The sequence below is a fragment of the Plectrocnemia conspersa genome, unplaced genomic scaffold (genome assembly GCF_051122295.1).
Source record: "Plectrocnemia conspersa isolate PC_06_02 unplaced genomic scaffold, ASM5112229v1 ptg000011l, whole genome shotgun sequence".
In the NCBI taxonomy this organism is placed as follows: domain Eukaryota; kingdom Metazoa; phylum Arthropoda; class Insecta; order Trichoptera; family Polycentropodidae; genus Plectrocnemia; species Plectrocnemia conspersa.
Genome location: NW_028277175.1, coordinates 1045004 through 1069159, shown reverse-complemented (window position 1 = coordinate 1069159; position 24156 = coordinate 1045004). Strand labels below are relative to the sequence as shown.

Below are 24156 nucleotides of genomic sequence, written 5' to 3'. Positions count from 1 at the left end.
CAGATTTTTTTCAATGAGAAGGGGGGAAGCTTGCGAGTCAGTAGTATTTTTTTTTAATATTTTAATATAATTTAAATTCATAGTATTTCATTAAATGACGTATTTTGCTGGGTAAATACAAAGGAGGGCTAATGCCCCCACTTGCCCGCCCTATGAATGACGTCCCTGAGTGTATCGTAACAATGTAAATTACTAATATAATTATAAAATATTCTTAAAACGTGATATTTTAAAATTAAAATCATATATTAACATATGTTATATATACAGACATTATTTTTATATATACAGCCTTGGCAATAATAATGGGGTACCATTAAAATGGCGTGTAACTCTTTCCAAGTGCATAGTCTGACCAACATATTTTAGAAGATAGTTTTATCCATAATTCTGAAAACTATACAAATGAATTTGCCGTTTGTAATTGCTTACTTGAGTTTTAAAAAATATTGCACGTCAAATTGTCCAGTGTCACTTAAGTGACCATTATATTCAGTTGTGTGTTTTCAGCCTTTATTTGTTGTTAAATATTATATAAACATTTTATATCAATCAATATTATATATACATTCCAAAAAAAGTGAATTAAGTGAAGAGCGAATATAATTTTATTGCATATTATTAGCTGAATATATCGGAAATTAGTAAACACGTTAATTATTCACGACACGCTGTCCAAAACTCTTTGAAACGGTTCAACGAATGTGATTCTTACAAATGAAAGCAAAGAACTGGAAGAAAACGAAAGGCAACTGCCCAGGAAGATTGAATGTTAGTTCGCGAATCCTTTAAAAATCGTCGACAAATGTCTTTAAAGCTGGCTGCTGTAGTCTCTGCAAGCGGATGGCCATCCATTTTTTCGCAGACGGTCAGAAGAAAGCTCAACGATGTGAATTTTAAAGGTTGTAAAGCCCGACACAAAGCGTGGCTTTCAGAAATTAATAATACTCGAAAGTTTGAGTGGGTCCGAAAACACTAAGATTGGATATTTGGCTTATTTGGCCCGATGAATTCAACTTTAAGATAATTTTAACCCAACTAAAATTAGTCAATATATAAAAACATTAAAAACTTAATTTATTCATTAACTTTTAAAGCAATTAATTTTTAAAATAATCCTACTTTTTTTAACATTTTTTCAAAGTAAAATAACCTGTAAATTATTAGTTGACAGTATGCGAAAAAGGATTGCAGTTGTAATTATAGCCAAGGGTGGGTCTACTAAATATTAAAAATAAGCTAAAAGTAAACACTTTAAACAATCTTAGTCAGTTTTTTATTTATATTATCATGATTTTTTAATATATAACACATTTATTGGAATGACCCATTATTATGGCCATTTTTGTCGTTTGAATTTTTTCTGTGCGCAATTTTCGTTTGCGCGATAATCACCGCTATGTGAAATTCTTAATATGGCAACTCGGTAGAGAGCTGTCACTGACTGATGCGCATGCGCTAGACGTGTCAGCGTGACATTTTGAACGTACGTTCGACTATAATGCTATTCGTATTTTATGTTATTTAAGTGTCAATAGGATTATTGAAAATATAGTAAAACACAGCTAGTGCTCAATCAACAATCGGTTGAGGTCAAAGCATACAATTATTTGTAGTGTAGATCATATGATTCGTTTATCTGACGAGTTTCTACTTATCCTTTCAGAATTTGCGCAATATGGATATCACTGAAGATATGAAAAGTAATTTCATCAAAAGTAGACTAGAGATAATAACAATATGTAGAGCGTGCCTTAAAAGAGCGGATAATAATGACAGTATGTTATCTTTGTTCGAGTTAAAATTAGACGAACAGCTGTTCCTATGCTCCGGGATTAAAACACTACTTAACGATGGATTTCCATCGGCCATATGCTTAAAATGTTGCTCCGAACTACAAGCTGCTCATAAATTCTACACTCGATGCCAAATGTCTGATTTATTATTACATGATCATTATTTTCAAAGCCAAGTCAAAACGGAAAACGGAGAAGTCAAGGATAATATAGAGTCTGAATCTGTTGGCATCTTAGAAATGATCGAGATTAAACCGGAACTGATTGAAATTAAACCAGAAATGTCGGATTTAATGGATATAAAATCGGAACCGAACAGTGATGATTTTAACGCCGATGTAGCCAACAGTTTAATAGTGGAAATAAATGAGATCGAATATCACAAATCATACAAGTTTCAATGCAAAGAGTGCGATAAATATCTCGGTTCGAAGAATTCTTTGGATTACCATATCAGAAAAGTACACGTACTAAATAAAAATAAAAAGATTTACGGTATCGTTACGGGATCCGGTGCTACGCGTCGCTTTTACTGCAATCAATGCAATTATACGACTCATCGCAGCCAAGCTTTAGAATATCACTACAGAGTTCACACTGGCGAAAAGCCGTATAAATGTGATATGTGCGATAAGTGCTATACGCAACCTGGAAGTTTAAGCGCTCATAAGAAGACACACAGCGATAAGATGTATTTCAGTTGCGGTGAATGCGGAAAAGAGTTTAAACATAAAGACAGATATAAAGTTCACATGACTATCCACGCCAACACTGAGATTTTTATCTGCGACTTATGCAAGAAAGGACTCAAATCTAAAAAGACTTTACAAGCTCACATGAACCGGCATTTTAATATAAAGAATTACAGTTGCGAAACATGCGGAACACAATTCGTGACTCATTCCGAGTTGAGGAATCATTCCAAGAAGCACTCAGTCGAGAAGAAGTATGCTTGTAATATGTGCGAATATAGAGCTTATTCTAGAGAACTCCTCGTTATTCATTTGAGGCGGCACACCGGCGAAAGACGGTTCCAATGTGAGTTTTGCGATCTTCGCTGCTATACAAAAGGCGAACTCAAGTGTCATATGACAAAGCATACAAAGGAGAAGAACTACTCGTGTCCCGTGTGCAACATTAACTTCGTGCACAGCCCCAGTGTGAACAAGCATATGCTGAAGGTGCACGGGATTAAATACAACAGGTTGAACATTGTAGATAGGAGAACGGTTAAATAAGTGTATCAACTATGATATTTTTTACAATAATGTATTTATTTTTCATTAGTATTTTCAATAAAATATTAAAATAAATAATACGGTTTTAATTTATAAAATTACATATGTATATTAAATCTAATACATCTCCATATATAGTCTAAATCACTCTGCAGAGAGGAGTCCGCAACAGATCGATTGCATTTATCCAATTTTGAATCATCTGCATAAAGAAGAAAACTTGAATTTGTTACTGCCGTATTTATGTCATTAATAAATAACATCAAGAGCAGAGGGCCCAGGTTGAATCCTTAAGGAACCCCCGAAGGAGTGAAATTTTCTTTCGACAATCGACCGCTATAGGTTACAAACTATCTACGATCGCTCAAATAACCGAGGTTCGACAATTTTTTTAATAATAACCCATGACAAACCTTGTTGAAGTCCTTCTCAAAATATGTATATACAAAGTCTACTAAAATAATTAATTAAAACTCTTGTAATGATATTAAATGTATTAATTACATATAATTTAAAAACTATTCTAACCTGCAACATGATTTATATGGAAGACCTTCAATTTTTGCTTTTAAAGTAAGTTTTTGTTTGCTCAGTTTGTTTGTTAGTTATATTGAACTATCCATTGTTATAATTATAAAGCACAAAACAAAAATCACAACGGCATAACTTATGAACTCAAAACACATGAATTTACAAAATGCACCCACAATCTGTTTCTACTTTTAGGGGATTATTTTTTCAGTATAATATATTCGAATTTTGTCGCTTGAGATTCTGAAAACCACAATTAACCCAATGATTCGTCACGCTAAAGAAATGATCTGAATGCAAACTCACACCCTGCCAGATGTAAAAGTGGCATCCTTTATATATTGACAAATTTAAGGGTAAGTAAAATTATATCCTTAAACCAACAATTTTAGTATTGAATTAATTCTATCCTGAGTGTTTATATATTTTAAAAGGAATTCAGATATAACATTGGAGGTTAATATGTGAAATTTGATATTTTATATTATATTTATTTTAATATTTTTAAAATATATAAAATAAAAATTATTTTTATCAGTTTCATAAATACATAATACCTTTTGGGTGGTTTCAGGTAAATCCATGTATAACGGGTCACTGAACAGGTGGTTTTATGATAAAAACACGAAACGTCCCGGACATTGCTAATTTTTATCGAAAAATACTTGGACATGTCTCGTTTTTAGACAAACAGCAATTTTTTAAAAGGCTCATTTTGATGGAAAACAATATATTTTCTAGGTCTGAGGAAAAGACAACATATGTAAAGCAATGAGAACTAATGATTGGAGCAATAAACCTACTTTCAAAAAAAGTGGACAAAACCAGTTTTTAAATGGAAGTCTTCAATTGAATCACTACACCTACAATTTTTTCTGTAGCTCTGTACAAAACTTTAAATGCGTTGGCTATAGTGGACAATAAATCACAATAAATATTGTTACTATGTTAAGTCCTAGTATGAAATTTAATTTTTTTAAATTAACTTACATATTTTTAGCCACGATGTTGGGAAGAAAGTTTGTGAGTGGAGCAGAAAAACACAAGAGACAAAAAGAAAAGGAAAAATGTGCACTACAGCAAAAAAGTTCGCTATCTAAACTCTTAAGATTCACAAGAATACTTTAATAAAAAAGACAAAGGAAACAAAAATGCAAAACAAAGGAACAAAAGAGAAAAATAAAATGAAACAGTTTATTTTATAATGTTCTGTTAAATACCCTAATGGTATTGCTTTATAGGCATAGAATTAATTTTACAAAATTATTGAATTCTATTTCATAAATAAATCATGAAGCATTGGAGTTGAAGATATAACAGCACTCAAAGTAGAATGTACAGAAAGGAATCGATCGTACTACAGAAATGATACCGAATCAATTTTTTATTGTGTGAAAATAAACGGTACCAAATATATTGAAAAGATTGATATTTTCAACCAACTAGTATATCTATTGTTTACACAAACACAGAATAAACTTTTAACAAGATTCAACGATTGGAGAAATGTATACATAAGCTTATAAGAGCACAAATCTTCCCAATGTCATTTTAAATCAATGATAACTCTCCAAAATCGATTATTAAGAGCTGGACATGTCGATACACACTCGTGTCAATCGATTATGCTGCGATGATCGTGCTCGGGAGTCTCAGGCTGTATCTTCGCGTCTGCCAGGCGAGCGGAATCTGCCCAGTCTCCATGAAGTATAAAGGGGTGCAAAACTCGTTGACGAATTACAATCATGCAGAGATAAATCGATAATCCAGCCAATCGTTGCACTTGCTTCTTAGAACAACGAAATATGTATACCCCTTTAGAAAGTGACATTTGCTCAATGGATATCTCCGAGGTCGAATTGTGCAACAGGTATGTTGCTACCTTACGGTGCTTTTTGTCTTCCTGTGATAAATTGTTTCTCGTGACCGTTTCGTAACATATAAATATTCATTCAATGCATCGGAGAATACTTGCGTGTTATTGTTACGTGAAACCCTTTTTTTCTAGTTGTAACCTTTGTGTGGTCCCATCCTTTACACTATTGTCTAGTTTATCCTATTGATGAATGATCATTTTTGGTCAGTCATTAACGCGAGTTTCAAGAATAATATCCTCTATAAGTTATTTTATTATAAAAAAATAATTCTTAAAATTTCTCCTAAATGGTCAGTGATCGATAAATCAACCACCGAAAAGTCTTATTTTTTAATTTTAATTTAAAAATATTTATTAAAATAATACATAAATTTAAGAATAAAATAATATGCCCTATAAAGGGTTAAGCCTTTGATTACCGAGAACCAATATATCGGCTTTTGATACTTCAACGAGAATTTCTGGATCATGTCATCATTGAAGATGTTAGTGTTAATAGTTTTTAATGCACTGTAGGGTATTTGCTTCAGATGATTATGTAATACATCGTTAAGATAGTTTTTTTATTTATTTATTATCTTCAATACCAACCATCTTCCTTCGAAAAGTATTCAATTCATTTTATGTATGCCCTTCGCACATGAACATTATTCCTACCCCTACTGCTATCATGCATTCTCAGACCAAAACGCTGCCAATTACCGCAATTGATGAGATGTTATTCTCTGCTTGTCGTTTATTATGATAACCCTTAAAAGTGATTGTATGGATATTATAATTCCAGACAAAAAAAACTATTGTTTCAATATTTATCACTCGCGATTTATTAAGTTAAATGCGACACAACGTCGATTCAGAGGTAAGATTTTTGTAGATGTGGATCTTCCTGATAAATTGGTGTAGAACTTTATATACCCCAGTCTTTAAAGGTGAGTAATTCGCAAATTAAAAAGTGAGTTGTCGTCTCAAGAGACAAGGGTGGACTTGAGTTAAAAATGCTTTTAATTATATTTATTAGTGAATATATAATTTTATTTTATTATCAGTCCCTGCACATATTAACAAATAGGCAAATATAATTCGTCGATAATGATAATTTAAACACATGTTTGATTCAATTAATAAATTTATTTAAAATATTCTTGTACACATATACAGATACGTAATATCAAACGCCATTCAATAATAATATTCAATCTAAATAAATCATAAATATTTTGCTGCTACTTAAAAATTGTTGCTTGCAACACTTTTACTACATATACATAAAAATATATATTATTGTAAATATATAAATTCATCTAAATGATAAACGATTTGATTTTTTTAAGAAAAAGTCGATAAAATCAACTCTGTATACTTAAATGCGTTCTATTGTGACACTTTAGAGTTTCGTCGTCTTATCGATAATCAAAATATTAAAAAAAATACACTTATCTAAAGCAAAAATATGTTTAATAATGATAGTTATAAATCATACTTTTTTTATAATCTATATTTGAAAGTTCCTATTATTATAATATATTAAACACTGCTAATTAAAGAAAAAATTAGATCAACTGAAGTTTTAACATTTAATCGTCTTCGTAATCTTCGTCGTCGGAGATGTACTTCTTGGCATTCTTCTTTCGTCTGCCCGGTGTGCCTTTACCTTTTCCTTTTAGCTTGATCTTCATCTTCACCGATCGACTGGATTCTGCGTCTGAGTCGTCATCATCTATACCAAATAAAACGCGATTATATATACTGTAATAAGGACGCATTATAGATTTAGTTTTTTTACCTTCTTCGCTGACTTCGACGGATGGAGTCTCACTATTGGGCGCTATTCTCGTACGAGCGTTCTCAAACACTCCTCTCAATGTTACGCTATCTTCGTATATGAGAGACGTCTCTTCGTTATAAGTCTGAGCGTTCTGACACAACTGGGTGAAGTCTTTTTCAAGATCGGTGATATCGGTGTACTAAATTACGCAATAATGATTAATAAAACATTTTTTATTTATTAATTTAATATTATAAAGCTACCTTTCCATCTTCGATCCTTGACAATATCTTCTTAATATCCATCGGCTTCTTGATCACTTCGTAATAATCGGGTAATTCTCTACGTGATGGCAATTTCATGAACGGCTCCGACAAAACTCGTCCGTCATTCCTGACGATTTAAACATCGTATTAGTTAGGTTTGGGTTTTATAAAAAAAATACGACGCTCACACTTAAACGATCAAGTTTTTTTAAATATACTTACGGATCTTGATACTTGATGACTTGGTTCATAATCTTGCGAAGACGCTTCTTCGTTCTGTTTTGCGAAGGAGCCGGAGTGCCCGGTGAGCCGGCACCGTTGCGATTCTTCTTTCGACTACTGCTACCAGCGAGTAAACTATCATCGTCGGAATCTTCGTTTCGCCTAAATAACAATTTTATTATATCAAAATCATTTATAAACATGACTCATACAAATCTATCTACAATACAAACCTTCGCTTCTTTCCGCGCCGCTTCTTCTTAGTCGAACCCGTACTTGCAACGTCTTCGTCGTCGTCTTCGCCTTCTTCGTCGAATTCGTCATCGATTGCTTTGAGCCATTCTTTCTCAGTCAAACTATCAGTATAATCGACCTCTTTGCGTTGACGCGATCCCCTTCCCAATATACTCTCCTCTTCTTCGTAACCCCACCCTTGCACTTCTTCGTCTACTTTAACGAGCCAATCCGGTAATTCGCATTCTTGAATGAGCCTCGGACCTGGATTACTCATTTTCCGTTCGGAATCCATGCGACGGAATATTTCAGTTTCTTCGTCAGATCGCGAAATCATCAAATTGATCATCTCGTCATCAGGTACTTCGTTCTCCTCCTATAATTAAAATATTATACGTATACATATACATAAATAAGAAATTTAAATGTTGAACATAATTCAATGGATCGAAATTGTTCTATATATAAAATTTAGCAAAAAATGACCCGAATAAGATGTGGAAACTAATAAAAAAAAATTAATTCTACTTAAGATTATCATATGATAGCAGAAAAAATTAATACATATTACATTGAGAGTATAAAAGAGATTGTGAATTCAATACATCGGGTCAATAAATTAGTACAATACAATAATGAAACATTTAACTGTTCAAACGCCACACGCCACATACGGGGCTCAGTCGCTACACGACCGTAATGCTGAAGAGCCACATACGGGGCATTTACAGAATATATTACTTATAATATTACAAGACTATTTAGGTATATAGTCATCTATGCAGAAACATTTAAAAAAATTATTGCTTGAATAGCTGTCTTAAAACTGGCTAAAATTAATGTACTTTTTTTTAACGTCGCCAGGGTTGCCACTAGCCACTTGCCCCTTAGTAATATATGAAACGCAATTTTTTATAACAAATGATAATTGGTGTAGAACTTGACTAAAACTATTTTTGTTTCTCAAAGGTCTTTTTTGATGACAAGGTGAGATGCAAAAAATGCCAAAAAGATTTTTAATTATTGTTATATTGCTAGTTTATGTTTTATAAAAATGATGTACTTTTTACTTTGTACAAAAAAGTTGGTTTGCTAATAAAATAAAAATTAATTCCATATTGTTTTATTGTGACAACCCTAGCGCTTAGATTCTTAACAGCTGCAAATGGTGCCCAAATACTCCAGAAATGGCGCCCAGAGGCTCCTTGACAAGTCATTAACACTTGACAAATATTTTTTTAAATTCTATATATATTTGGCATTGGGGTCGTGAAAAAGGAAAAATGACAGCAAAAGTGATACATTGTATACTTCGTCATAATATCGCAAAATTTTCGAAAAAAAAGTTTCAATAGATTTTATTTTTGCTAGAAAATACCCGGCCCGTAGTGTACGACCGTGCTAATAGTTTGCAGCGTTTAAAAGGTTAAGAAATAAATTATAACATTAATCTTTTTTAAATTCTGTTTATGTTTAGATTATATTTGTTTATTGTATAAATATCCTAATAGATCAAGAAATTCTTATTATTAATACGATATAAATACCTCTTCTTCGTCGCCGTCTTGATGCAAAATAGTCTGCAAAAACTGTTGCCGCTCCGAACCCGTCGATTTCTGATCGAACATACCGGCTTGAATGACCTTTTCGTCCATGTTCAACTTATAACGAGCAGCAGCCAAGATACGTTCTTCGACCGAATTAACAGTCATAAGACGTAAGACTCTGACTTCATTACGTTGTCCGATTCTGTGAGCGCGATCTTGAGCTTGAAGATCCTATAAAAACAATTCATTATAACGAGCTGAAGAATCAAACTCTCAATAAGATTGTACAGTTATATACCTGATGAGGATTCCAATCCGAATCAAAGATAACCACAGTATCGGCGCTCTGTAAATTGAGTCCTAAGCCGCCGGCGCGAGTCGAAAGCAAAAATATAAAGTATTCGGATTTCGGATCGTTGAATTTCTTCAACAGTTCACCTCTGTCTTCAGCACGGGTCATTCCGTCCAATCTAAGATATTGGAACTGTCTCCAGCCCATGTAATCCTCGATTATGGTCATGCACTGTGTCATTTGACAGAAGAGCAGTACTCGATGACCGGTGGCTTTTAGTTTAGGCAAGATGCGATCGAGCAGCTCGAATTTGCCCGAAGATCGATACAAATCGGGTCCTTGAACGACTCCGTTAGCGCCGATGTGATCGCAATATTTCTCTTCAATATGCTGGAACATAAAGGGATGATTGCACAACTTTCTCAACTGAACGATCGTGTTCATGAGAGCTTTAGCGCCGCCTTTTCCTTTAGAACCTCGCTCGGAACCGTCAGTCAATAAAACGCCTTTAGATTGCATGTGCTTATACAATACTCTCTGAAGACCGGACATGTCGCATTTGATGATGTATTCCACTTTATCGGGAAGTTGAGATTCGACTTCTTTCTTGAGACGGCGGAGTAAGAACGGGCGTAACACTTTATGCAAACGCCTGATGATGAGGATTGTTTCTTCTTCGTTGAGCTCGACTTTTTCACCTGTCGTCGCGAACGGAGCGTTGAACCACTGTTCGAACGTAGAGCAACTCTTGAATATAGACGGTAATAAGAAGTTCAACAGAGCCCATAATTCGGGCAATTTGTTTTGTAGCGGCGTTCCGGTCAATAATAATCGATGAGGGGCGCAATAATGAGTGTTCAGGACTTGAGTGAGCTTGCAATGGTGGTTCTTCATTCTGTGACCTTCGTCGATGATCATATACTTCCACTGGATCTTAGCTAACACGCCCTTATCTTTGATGACATATTCGTACGTGGTTAGCAAGACGTTGAATTTCGTGCTTCTCATTTGATTCTGAACTAAGCGACGGGTTTGGGGAGAGCCTTTATACGATACGATTACTACGCTCGGTGCCCATTTTTCAAACTCCAAAACCCAATTAGATAGAGTACTGAAAAAATATTTATATTAACACAAAGTGCTGATTATTAAATAATAATTCAATACGAACCTCAATGGCACAATGATCAGGAAAGGTCCGTTGTTCTTCTTCTTCTCCATAAGAGTAGTAACTAAACCGATCGTTTGAATCGTTTTACCGAGACCCATCTCATCAGCCAAAATTCCATTCAAATTATTATTAAACAATGATACGAGCCACTCCAAACCCTACATTATAAAAAAATATATAAAATTATTATATAAATGTCAATATATATCCATAAAAATATGTATATGAACCTTGATTTGATACTCTTTCAGCTGTCCATTGACCATAATAGAAGCCTGTTCCGAGACAATCTCGTGAACGGTGTGAGCAATACTGTTTTGATACATTACAACAATGAGATATATTATAATTAATAAAATTAATAGCGATACAATAAGTAAAATATTCACCTATAATACGTCTGTTCTTCAGTTTTATATTCATCATCTTCAACTTTAGCCTTTTTGATCATGTCTAATGCTTTCTCTTCGTCAGTTTTGTCCTTTTCGTCTTTCGAGTGTCTCTTATGCTTCTTACCTTAAATTTTAAGCAATGGTTTAAAAATAAATAGATTTGAATAGCTATTTAATCGTATCGAGATACATACGGCCCAAACCGTCTTCGTCGCCACTCGCTTGACTGTCGTCATCCGAATCGTCTGAATCGGACAAAACTTCCCAGCCCGGATGCGATTCTAAGAATTCTTTGACCTGCGAGAGCAACGGAGCATCTTCTCCTTTCAAGATCTAAATAAAAAAAACAGTTATTAATATTTTTCATAGATGATTTCACAATGATTAGATAAGTTAATTATCTTCATCTTTGTGGAAACAAACTGTAAAACTGTTGTACAGTGATATTTAAGATTCCAATCGTACAATTACCTCTCCTGTCTTAGGGTCGGCCACGGTGACTCTGGAATCGGACGTCTGGGAGCTATCGTCCCCGGCTTCGAGCTCGCCGCCTTCCAGCAGTTTCTTCTTCTTATTTTTCTGTTCAGACATAGCAAAGCATAAATTGCGACAGGCAATACTGCATTTATTAATGAAGATTAACTCACAAGTTGTACCTTCTTTCTCTTCTCCTCTTCGACTTGTTTTTTCTTCTGCTCAAACTTATGCTGTTTGACCATCTCGGTCAAATTGGAGATATACTCGTCGGTTTGAGACAGAAGGAACGCAAGACGCTTATCTTTCTTTTGATCGATAAGCTTCCTGTAACCTTCTTCATCTTCTGCCATAAGTCTGTAACAATACAGTAACACCTATAGCGACATTGTACATAAAACGTGCGCACAAATTATAGACATTAAATACCGTCGCATTCTCTCCTTCTCTATCCTTTCTTGCTCCTTCTTTTGCTCTCGTTCAGCGTTAGCGTGGTAATTCATGACAGATTTATTTAATCTGCTCAATTTAGAAACATTGTTTCTATGGAACTCCTTGAAATCTTTAGCTGAAGTTAAAAATACAAGATTATTAGCAAATTAGCATTGGGTAAAAATTATGTTAAAAGTCCTACTGTAACAAATTTGCAAAACTGCAAAAAAGCCATAACTTACAAACTAGAGGGAATTCTGAAACAATTTTTTTTAAGACTATTTCTTTTTAGCCTAAAGTATTTAAATAAAAAAAATTGTGTTCTGCATACTATTTTTGAGTTTTTTTTTAGGAAACTTTCAAATAGTCTAAATTATCATTAAGTAATTTTTTTTTAATTTTGTAAGAAATTGATCTTCATAATTAAATGTATTTTAAATATTATATTTAAATATCGTATTATTCATTTATAATGTCAGATGTGATTAAGTTTAAGAAGTTTAGAAAAAATTGCCGCCAGCACTTGATCGCTAGCAGTTTTCCGCTGCATCTATAAACAATTTGTAGCCTAAAAATACTCACTAGCATATTTTACGGTCTAGAAACAATGATATGTGTTTGGTCTAATAATAAAAAGTTGTTTTTTATTTAAGTTTCTGGTTATTAAAGTAGTATTTCTTATACTGTGTTGTAAATATTGCGATTTATTAGTAATTATTTTTCCCAATGTGACTTGATTCTGAAGATTGCATAAACATTAATTTTGAATTTTTGCAGTGCATTATGACTAGTCTCCAATTCGAGTAATCGAGTACTCGATACTCGAGTATTTTTGTCTATTTTTCAAGTACTTGATAATCGAGTATTTTGAAAATTACTCGATTAATACTCGAAATTAAAAAATTTTGAAATATTTCAAAAACAAAAATAACTTTAACTCGGTCCGGTAAAGGTTAACGTCTTGCTTTTATTTGGCGTTTATGCCCGAAGTCCCGAGTTAAAACGGTTACTATCAGGTATAATTTTTTCATAGTTCCATAGTTGCATAGTTCCGGTCGTCGGCTATGTTAGTGGGTACGACGGAGAAATTTCTTTTGTGTTTTCTGTTCGACAGTCCCGACTTATCTAATTTATGGCAATGAACAATATGAAATATCAACAAAATTTTTTTTTAGGTTTTATGACTATGCAGTTGTAGCGTAAAGTGTTGTGAATTGTTTATACTGATCCCTCAGCTTAAAATATAAATCAAAACAATTGTGTGTTTTAAAGGCATTTAAAGTAAAGTCAGTTCTTGGCGAACCGTTTAGCTCTAGAGTGAAAGGGATTCACCCAAATACATCTTCGAAAGATATAGATTTAAATTCTTCGCATTAATCAGAAGGAGTAGAATATTGTATATTGTTAAGAAAAAAATCTATTCAAGAAGAATTACAAAATGCTATTTTGTCTATAGTCGAAGGAAATAAGAGAAAAGCAGAGAAGGGAATGAAAGAAGAGAACATGAAAGAGAGTTCAAAAAATTATATATCTATAAAAAGCGAACAGATATAAATTAGAAGCCTTATCCAACGCGTAAATGACAATAAGACCAACATCCACAGCAACGGAAAGGGTTTTTTCCATAACGGGAATAATAAAACCAAAGGTTAGCAGTAATATTAAATTCGAGACACTTTTTGCATTATTGTTTTTAAAAAGTATGTTCGTGAAGTTAAAATAATTGTAAAAATTAACATACTAAGTATTTTCTTTATTTATTTATATGTACACGAATTTGAATAATAGCTATTTTGGTACATTTGGTAAATACTCGAAAGTACTCGAGTACTCGAGTATTTTAAAATTTTAATATTTTCGATACTCGAGTAGTTGATGGTTCGAGTAATTGGAGACTCTAATTATGACGTACCTAATGATATAATTAGTTTAGTTTAAAATTAACCTGTTGTTATACTGTATTATTAAATACCTACTTATTCTTTAAATAGTGGATTTTGTACTATTTTTGTGATACTATTAAAATACATAATCTATCCATTAAATTATTTCTTTCCGTACTATTCCTTCATAGTTCATAGAATTATAAAAATATGCTAATCATATTAAGGCAGAAACTAGAATAAAAAATAAAATGTTGATAACTAATAAATTACTTAATTAATAAGGGAACATTTACTCTAATATATACATGAACGAAATAATCATGGGTTGAAAAAAGTGAGACATAAATAAAAAAAGCTTATAATAAAATGATGAAAACCACTGAATTTGCTTCATTAATAAATATTATACGATAAATTAACCCTTTGGACGCGGAAATCGACTAAAGTCGCCCAATTTATTTTTTTATCTCTTTACGCAAAAATCAGTAAAAAAAATGTTTTTAAGAAAAACTTTTTTTTTTAATAAACATAAAATATCATTTTAAATAAATAAAAATTAAAAAATCAAAACATTTAAACACAGTATCAAGGTAAAATTTGCATTTTTAAAAAGAAGCACTTTTATATTTATTTTTGATTAACGTGTCCAAAGGGTTAAAATAATGATATTTGACTTAAAAAATAAACTCACTCCTAAGATGTACAATATGCTGAAAAAAATATCTCACTAATCAAAGGGTTAATGCGGAAACTATAATAAAAAAATATTTTTTCATGATTTGATCTCACATCCTATTGATTCTAGACGGTAAAATATGCTAGCGATCATTTGTAGGTTATAAATTGTTAATGTGATCAATTGACGCGGTGGTAAGCTGCTAACAATCAAAATGCTGGCAGTAAATTGTCGGCGGTAAATTTTCCGGATCCCTTCTAAGAGGTCATGGTGCTGTTTTTATATGAATCTTATATGGTTTGATGAAGTAAATGCATTTGCATAGAATAATTTTTAATAAATGCGATGAAAATGAAACATTGTGAAAAAACTTAATTTAAATATTTATAATGCCTTATAAATTATTCTGTCAGAAGTTTTGTATAAGAACTGAAAAAGTGTGAATAATCTAACGAATTTGGCGGAAAGTCTACTCGATAAGTTAATTTTTAGATTCTCATATTTAAAAAAAATATTTATTGGATATTATATTTTAAAATAAGGATCACTAGAAGCTCTTTCAGATATAATGAAAGGAACTAAAAAAATATATAATTACTAATTATATATGTATGTATATACAAATGTAAATAAATTTGAGTTATTGTAAGTATTATACTGCTATTTTAACCCCTTAAGGCCGGTTTCACACGTGCCGGGTGGATTCACCCGGCACTGGGCCGGCGCCTTTTACAAAGCTTTCACACGTGGCCGGTCTCTGGCCGGTTTCTGACCGGTTTCTTCCCAATCCGACCTATACCCCGTCAACTGGTGCCAGTAATTTAGGATTAACGGCTTCACATAAGTCCTTCCACACATTTCGCATTATTTTTTTATTTTTGTATGTATTCTACTAAGATAATTAAAAGAGATTACATTAATATAATTAAAATTTCGAGGTCTATTTCTTCCGCTATTGCCTAAACACGAGGAATATATTTAATAAGTTTATTACAAGATACCACAATCACTGTCAACGGCCCGGTTCATGTTTGAGTTTTACCCCCACCACACTCAACTCGGTACCCGGCGCCGGACAGTTTAGTGAGCGCGGCCGGCGACAACCCGGCAGTCAGCGTCGAGCCGGCGCCGGGTAGATTTGTCCGGCACGTCTGAAATGATAGGTACTAGCCCATACAACACCATCCCCACTACACGGCGCCGGGCAAATCCACCCGGCACGTGTGAAACCGGCCTGAGTGGATATGTCGTATATATCCGTCATGACAAAAGTACTTGCAAAGTGGATATGACGGATATATCCGCATTTTGAAAATTTTAGCAAAACTCAATGGAAACGACGGATATGTCTAATAATCTAAATACTGGTGTGAAGATTGCAGCAGATCACCACTTTGCGCAGCTCCATGTCTTAAAATATATCACACCAAAAAATAATTTTTTGGTGTGTATATATCCGCTAGCGGCAAAAAGTTCGTCTCACTGCGGATCACACTTTCAACAGTGAAGCATAACGTTGAAGGGGTTAAAGTTTTAAATAAAAATATATGTTTCTATTGGCAAATAATCAAAATATAATAAAAATTATTTAAATAAAACTTTACCAATAGTTTAGAGCCACTGATGGGTTAAAAAAATACATATATTTATTTATTTATTTGAATTCAAATAATTTAGTAAGCAGCTATAATCAAAACAGAAGCATGAAAAGTTAAAAAAAAAAACCATCAAGTAATACGTAATATATCATTAGATACAAAAAAATATAAATAATACGTAAGAATTCATCAGTTAGGAAAATTGTGTAAAATAAAAGTCTAGTACGTTACTATAATATTTAAAACAATATAAGCAAGTTACGCCACCACTAATAATCTTATTCTATAAATTTAATATTGTATTTATTATCTAATAAATAACGCGGAATATGCGTCACCTATGACCATGCAAAAAATAGCATTTACACGGTGACCGGAGCGAAAGTAAAGCGGCTCGCGCATTATTAAAATATAAATCAATATTAATATACCATGCTGGAGAACACTCTGTAAGAACTCTTGATGCTTCTGTCTGCGCTTCCTTTCGGCTTCCAACTTTTGTTGCTTCTCGAGCTTCTCGGTGGCGCGAGCTTCGCGCAACCCTTGCCTCTTTGTGCGTTTATAAGCTTTGATGTTCACGGCGGTCTCCAAAGTCGTGTCGCGACGAGTGGCGGCTACGATCTACAATCGACATAAAATTATGCACCGCTCTGATTCAATCGAACAATAAGATACGTACCTCGCTTCTCAATTGACGCTGGAAGTTCAGCACTCTGAGCGCTCTCAGTTCGATCTGAGCCTGAAGACGTAGATCTTCGGGCATCGTAGTCGCTAGATTGCTCAATATTTCCATTCTGAGAGCTATGCGTGCCGCTACTCTATTCTCTCTTTCGTTCAGCATCTGTATCGGATCGATTCCGGCCGGTTTCGGCAGAGTCGTGATCTTATTTTGCTTCTGGACTTGTTGGTTCTGCTGTGGCTGATTGGGTTGTTGCGGTCTCTGTTGTTGATTTGGAATAGGTTGTTGGTTTGGCGGTTGTTGAGAAGACGGCGTAGAAGGCGGCCGAGGACTCGACGGATATCCCGGTTGTCCGGGCTGAGGCATAGGCTATAGAAATTATTAAAAATTTAAATTAATTTAAACAAACTAATTGTCGTTACTCACTGTCGCGAGGTACCGCAGCTGGTTATACCTAATTATTGTTTTTTAATTCAAATAAATTTCTACGTATAACTTGGTTGGCAATTTACACGCCTTGGTGTTTTTAAAAACTTATTTTGCCATGTAAAAGTCAAGTATCGTAATTTTTTATGAGCAAATCGATATAATAATTACGCATATCCAATAAATAAATATCTAATAAATTTTTTTAATTCGTTTTTATCCATAGATAGTATTTATAAGTTAATTTTTTAATATCAAGTCTCGAGTCCGGAAATGGAAAAAACCGAGACTTTAGAATCCTTGGTTGCAATATATATAATACGAAATACGTTGTTAGCAGCTTTCCGGCGTCTATTTTTGGCTGCGAAGTCACACCCCTTCGGCCTAATAACCCAAAAATACTAATAAACAACCTCTCCAAATTTTTTGTTTAAATATGCACTGGATAAGAAGTTATGATTTTTTTTGTAAATAGAACGTTTTTTCCAAAGGTTTGCGAATTCGCACAGTTCCTGCGCAAACACTTGTGTCCAAAGATCATAAAATAAACTCACCGGAGTTACTAACGGCGGCGTCGGATGAGTCGGCGGTGCCATTTGTCCGGCCATAGGCAGCGGTACCGTCGGTTGTCCTCCGCCTGTTCGAGCTCCGGCTGCTCCGGAACCCTCTTGCGGAGACACTTTACCAGGTAGACCTACAGTCGATTAATTTAAAACGTTCACATTGCAAAATAAATTATAAAAACAATCAAATTACATTGATTTTCTCCGTGAGGGTGAGCCTGATGATGCGGCGATTGCGGCGGTTGAGGTGCGGGAGGCGTCGGACATTGAGGCGGAGTAGAGCCATCTCCGGAACTAGGGCCCGGAGGTCTCACTTTACCTTGAGCCGCCAACATTGTCTGATTGCTCAACGGCTGATTCCTCGCTAGTTGTCTATACGCCATAATCTGCGCCCTAAATTGAACATTTCATTATAGGCATCGCATAAATGAAGAGTATATAATTAAAAGATATTTACTTTAACTGCTGCAATTGCGAGTTGTTGAATGCGGAGGGTCCTTGGCCCTGTTTGTTCGGGTCTTGCGGATTAGTCTTGGCTCTCAGCGCCATCAGTTGAGCGTAACGAGGATCTTCTTGCAGTCCTCTCTCTTCCATCGAATCGATAGCTCTTTGGAGGGCGTTCAAATTATCTTGACCGGGTCCTTGAGCGCCGCCGGGAGGTCCTTGACCTTGCAGCGGCGGCGTCTGTCCTTGCATCGGAGGACCTTGACCTTGCATCGGCGGTCCTTGTCCCTGGTTTTGATTAGGACCTTGTCCTTGATTGTGAACCGGCGATCCTTGACCCGGCATGGGCGGCATCTGTCCCTGATGCGGAGGAGTCTGATTCGGAGTGACTTGACCGGATATAGGCGAGTTTTGTCCAGATAACGAGGTCTGATTGGACGGTGGGCCCTGATTTTGCATCTGATTGTGTCCTTGCATCATTGAAGTTTGACCTGGATGCGGCGCAGACGGGTTTTGGCTTCCCGGTCCCGAGCCCATAGGCGGGCCTTGATTTTGAATAGGCGGTCCGTGACCGGACATGGGCGGTCCTTGGCCGAGCATCGACGAAGGCGGACCGTGTCCCGGACTCTGTCCGGGTAGACCGGTAGTTTGATTCGGACTCTGCGACGAATTGGGAGGTCCTTGTTGCATGGACTGGGCGCCTCCGGACATCGGCGGTCCCTGTCCCGGCATCGGCGATCCTTGTCCCGGCATAGGCGAACTTTGTCCTTGTCCGAGCATGGGCGGACCTTGACCTTGCATGGGCGGTCCCTGTCCTGGGATCGGGGGACCCTGCCCTTGCCCCGACATCGGAGGACCCTGCATGGCGTTGTGTCCTTGGCCGGGTCCGGATAACGGAGGACCTTGGCCGTGTAACGGAGGTCCCTGTCCGTGCATCATGTGAGGTTGTCCGTGCATCGGCGGCTGACCGTGCATCGGAGGTCCTTGACCGTGCATAGGAGGACCCTGTCCGTGCATCGGCGGTCCTTGACCGTGACCCGGCATCATATGTCCGTGCGGCGGACCTTGCGGATGCGGAGGAACGTGTCCTTGGCCGGGAGGACCTTGTCCGTGTCCCGGCATTCCTTGAGGATGCGGCGGCGTGTGTCCTGCGGGTCCGCCTTGCATGTGAGACGGAGGTCCAGACGACGGCATCATCGGAGGTCCGCCTTGAGGCCCCGGATTAGTCGGCCCGCCCATTCCCTGCAAACAGATTTGTGAAAGTAACGCAAAAAGATCTAGTACTTAATAAAAAAATATAAATTTGTACAAACTTGTCCTTGCTGCATGTGCATCGGATGCTGAGGGTATCCGTGAGGCGGTCCTTGACCGGGCATTCCAGGGTGTTGCGGGCCGTTGGGTCCCGGCGGAAGATGCGATCCGTTGGGCCCGACGGGAGGACCGTGCGGAACCCCGGCTCCTAAAGGATGGCCCGGACCGCCGAGATGGGGAGGCATCTGATGCGGCGGCGGGATACCGGGATGAGGAGGCCCGTTGGGATGCGGTCCGGCGGTGGGCGGTCCGTTAACGTTATGTTGACTGTAAGGACTGTGCGGCGATTGAGACGGAGCCGGCGTCGGAGGTCCCATGGGGCTCGGCGCCTGAGGCGGAGGCATGGGACTGCTCTGTGGCGAAGGGCTCGCCATTTTTAATCAATTGTCTGTGATTATAGTCTGAAAAGAAAATTTAGGTTATTTTGAGTATGTGATTTATTTATTATTATTATTATTATTATGATGTAAATTTTCATACATCAGGGAAAATATAGAATGAATGTAATTTGTAAGATATTTGATTTTGGAAAAAATTACAAATTAAAAATTGATATTTTTTAGTTGAAAGAGGATGAAATGCATCAAGAACAGTAAAAATATGAAGAGAAAAAAAAGCAATTATTGTGCAACTAAATAAATTAGAAAAATAAATATACATTTAGATAGGAATGGTTTTAATACTAGAAATAGAAAATATTTTGTTAAAGCATTTTGACAACTTTGTACAAAAAGTGCAATATGAACTGGGAAATTTGAAGCAAACAGAGTAAATAAATAGTGGAGGTTACGAATGCGGTTACGAATGCAGTTACGAATGACGGCAGACAAGCGGGACGCGAAAATGTCGGTTGCGACGTTACCTCAAACGGTAATGGCATGCAGCATGAAAGGGCGGCGGGACAACGCGCGCCCTTTTCATGCGACAGGGCGGGTCGTCAGGCCGAGGCGTTCGACGAACTCGGTGCGATCGGCGAAGAAAGCGCGCGACCCGGCGGACGGCGGCTGACGGCGCGTCGCTGTCAACGGTGTTGCCGCTTGATAAAAATCAATAAAACCAAAATTGTATTTTATAATTAGTTTTGGAATCATTTGATCAAATATCAAAATAATTAGTAGATTTTTGTACAATTGTCCAATTGATCGATATTTATAGGTATTATAAAAATAGTAAAATAGTGTTACGGCCAAAGCTGTCAGTGTGCGCATTCGCCGGTCGCCGTCGGTTCGGCAAATCGAATTTCGTATGAGAGCGATCTTCAAAACCATCCTCTCCTCCCTATGGAGTTATGTACGCCTGAACCGACCAGCTCGCAATGGAAGAAACCGAATACCCGCCGATATCTGGCAGCTCTTACTTGCTTCAGTGCGGTCAGCCGACGCTCTACGGCGGCCTGTCCTTCGCCAAAGACGTCATTTTGACGAACGTGTGCTTCCACCTCGCCATACAATGGCTGGCCTTGCCGAACTTCATCAAGCACAACCTCTCTCTGCTGCTCGGCAGCTTCCTTCTCTACAACAACGTGGGTTTCGCCTTTCTCTGGACCGCCGGCCTGACCATCGGCTCTTACTTCTTCCTGATGGCGCTCACTCTCATGTGGAAGAAGCGCAGGGGCCTCGTCACTTCGGCGCTCGTCATCATATTCTTGCTCAAGTCTGAGTATTTAGTCGTAAACTCCAAGATGTGGCAGCAGATACGGGGAATACAGATGATAGCCGCCATGAAGATCATATCCGTAGCTATAGATTTGGACAACGGCTACATGAAAGACGCTCCTAATCCGGCCGAGTTCGCCGGGTACATCATGTGTCCGGCCAATTGCATTCTGGGACCGTGGGCGTCTTTCAGAAAATACTCCCAGTCGATGGAGAAGAAGTACATGTGTAAAAATTGGATCAAATCGATTTTAATCAACACTACGTTGGCTCTGTTGGCTTTGTTCCTCTCAAACTGCTTCGTGCCTTGGTACATATCCGACGACAACTCCAAGTGGATCGTCGCGTACAGAGACGCGCAATCTTTCAGAGCCTCTCATTATTTCGTTTCCATCATGTCGCAGGCTTTCATGATTTCGGGCTGTTACGGAGATCAGAGCGACAGCAGTTGGAGCGTGCGAGTCACGGATCCGGCGCAGATCGAACTGCCGAGGTCCCTCGTGCAGGTGGTCGTGTTTTGGAACATTCCCATGCACCAATGGTTAAAGACGTACGTCTTCAAAGTGTGCAAGCCTTACGGGAAGTTCGTCGCTATATTCGCCACCTACACCATATCGTCGCTCTTGCACGGCTTAAATTTCCAATTGTCCGCCGCGCTATTGAGCATCGGTATGTTTTCTTACGTAGAGTACAAAATAAGGTCGACTCTCGCCAACACGTTCAGCATGTGCTGTCTGGTGAATCCGTGTTCCAAGAGTTGCAATCATATCTCGAAAAAGAGCAATATCGTCGTATTGGCCGTCAACGCCTTCTTCGCCCTCTTGGCTATGTTTCATTTGGCCTACTTGGGAGTGATGTTCGAAGCTTCTTTTGCGGTGCAAGAGACGGGCTATTCTTACGTTCACACGCTTAAAAAGTGGTCGGACCTGCACTTTTCCAGTCACATTATCGCCGTCATAACGTACCTCATCTATTTATTGATCTGATCGAAATAATCACCAGTCTCTAGTCTAGTCTCATATTTATCACTTAGTCAATTCTAGAATTGAATTAGGTTTTTCCGATCACTAATTCACAATAAACTTAATGTTAAATCGCTAGATGGCATAATCGTATTGTTTAACGCTAACAATCCATCCAGATAGTCGCTGATCTGTATATTAATTAGTACTAAATAAAACATGTACAAATTGCATCGCAAACATGAATTTACTCGCACGAATAAACGAAACGAGCAGATTAGGTGCCTTAGTTTATATTTAATCACTTCTTCCTCTTACAAAGTATTGTTAAAAAATCTTAACTATAACGTAACAATTCTCTTATTATCAAACAAAATATACGCACACAACATAACAGCAATAACGAAACTATAACTGTACCAACGGTATTATGTGTAAACTTATTGTGATATTTTACTTGTATCCAAAACTAGTGTAAAATCTTTTTATTCTTTGTATTATTATTATACATTTTTTTTATATTTAGGTTATAAGTGACACTTTTACAAACTCACTTTCCATATTGTTAAACTGTGATCTGATTTATTGTTCTATTGTAATTATACGTATATACGCATAAGAATTTTTTAATTATTGTAAAATTAAATTTTCTCTACCAAATTATTTAATTTTAAACTATTTTGTACAATAAAATTACAAACATGTTATTTGGTTTTATTTCATTTTCCTTTGTACTTCTTCGTTGAGTTGTCGCAAAAATAAAATAACTCGATTTATATCTATATTACAAATTGAACCATATCATTACAATAACTGCTGCGAATTTATCTCAGACAATGTAAAGTTCGATGAAACCAATTTCTCTATTCCGGAGACGATGACAGTTTTAGCACGTTCATTTTATTGAATTGACAAAATAATAAATGAATAATCTATTAGTTATTGAGTTGATGAAATAAATAAATATCAAAATTCTATGAAATACATAAATATCAAAATTAACTAATACTCAATCGCCCTATTAGGCTGCTGAATACTTTGGATCTACAATGAATTGATTGGTTTTAAATAGGGATTACAATAATATCGGTATTACACAAAGAAAAAACAGTCAATACCGGTATTGATATTTTTTTATAAATCAGAAATAAAAAAGTAATGTTATCATTCAAAGTTGGAACATTTTCTTTGAAGATATTGAATGAATTTATAGTAACTGTTGTCTTCATGCAGTTTTTTTTTAAATATAATAAACGAGCAGGTCAAATTTCTACTTCAGTTGCCGACATTTATGAACAAATATCAGTATATTTCGTGCTTCAAACAATAAGGAGCTTTTGAATAATCTTCCTTAGATTCGGGTGCTTCTAAAAATACTTTGTACGCTGATCCTTAATTGTGTTGTATCAATAAAAATCAAGACGTTTGTGCACAAAAATCTTTTTATCCCATTTATTTCTTCACTTTCAATCATTCATTACATTGTCGATTTTTTTTTAAATGCAGGCGGCAAATCTTTCCTTTCAGGAAACAATATTTCTAGGAAAACATGCTTTCTAAGTTTTTATACCTGGAGCCAGAGAACCAATAGCCAACAATAATAAATATATATATATATATATTGGTGATATGTCGCATTTTAAACAAACAAATTTATTATTTTGTACTCACTTTTTTTTAATAAAGTTCTTTCGGATAATTGCAACTGACAAAAAAAATG

The 24156-nt window shown here is 36.2% G+C and overlaps 3 protein-coding genes across 7 annotated transcripts; 2 read left to right on the top strand and 1 right to left on the bottom strand.

Annotated features, from left to right (window-relative positions):
• The first annotated feature begins 1425 nt into the window (after nt 1-1425).
• On the top strand, nt 1426-3109 carry LOC148229076 (uncharacterized). Of its 2 annotated transcripts, none has more exons than XM_088198009.1 (2): nt 1426-1486; nt 1667-3109. In XM_088198009.1, exon 2 carries the CDS (start codon nt 1679-1681, stop codon nt 3032-3034), a length of 1356 nt encoding a protein of 451 aa, XP_088054135.1. In that variant the 5' UTR covers nt 1426-1486; nt 1667-1678; the 3' UTR covers nt 3035-3109. The 2 variants fall into 2 exon arrangements, with proteins under 2 accessions (XP_088054135.1, XP_088054134.1); XM_088198008.1 differs by having other exon boundaries at nt 1426-1592.
• Nucleotides 3110-6549: 3440 nt separating this feature from the next.
• Nucleotides 6550-20842, bottom strand: brm (ATP-dependent helicase brm). Of its 4 annotated transcripts, none has more exons than XM_088198929.1 (21): nt 20682-20842; nt 19822-20220; nt 18522-19750; nt 18258-18457; nt 18056-18195; nt 17076-17444; nt 16828-17017; nt 12234-12372; nt 11978-12161; nt 11796-11909; nt 11525-11663; nt 11328-11454; nt 11169-11250; nt 10939-11096; nt 9774-10878; nt 9476-9706; nt 7928-8304; nt 7695-7856; nt 7470-7599; nt 7225-7405; nt 6550-7158 (listed from the first exon to the last, which is right to left on the bottom strand). In XM_088198929.1, exons 2-21 carry the CDS (start codon nt 20191-20193, stop codon nt 7016-7018), a joined length of 5772 nt encoding a protein of 1923 aa, XP_088055055.1. In that variant the 5' UTR covers nt 20194-20220; nt 20682-20842; the 3' UTR covers nt 6550-7015. The 4 variants fall into 4 exon arrangements, with proteins under 4 accessions (XP_088055055.1, XP_088055056.1, XP_088055057.1 ...); XM_088198930.1 differs by having other exon boundaries at nt 11802-11909; XM_088198931.1 differs by having other exon boundaries at nt 11987-12161.
• Nucleotides 20762-23143, top strand: por (Protein-serine O-palmitoleoyltransferase por). Its single transcript, XM_088198933.1, has one exon. It carries the CDS (start codon nt 21135-21137, stop codon nt 22458-22460), a length of 1326 nt encoding a protein of 441 aa, XP_088055059.1. The 5' UTR covers nt 20762-21134; the 3' UTR covers nt 22461-23143.
• The last annotated feature ends 1013 nt before the right edge of the window (nt 23144-24156 follow it).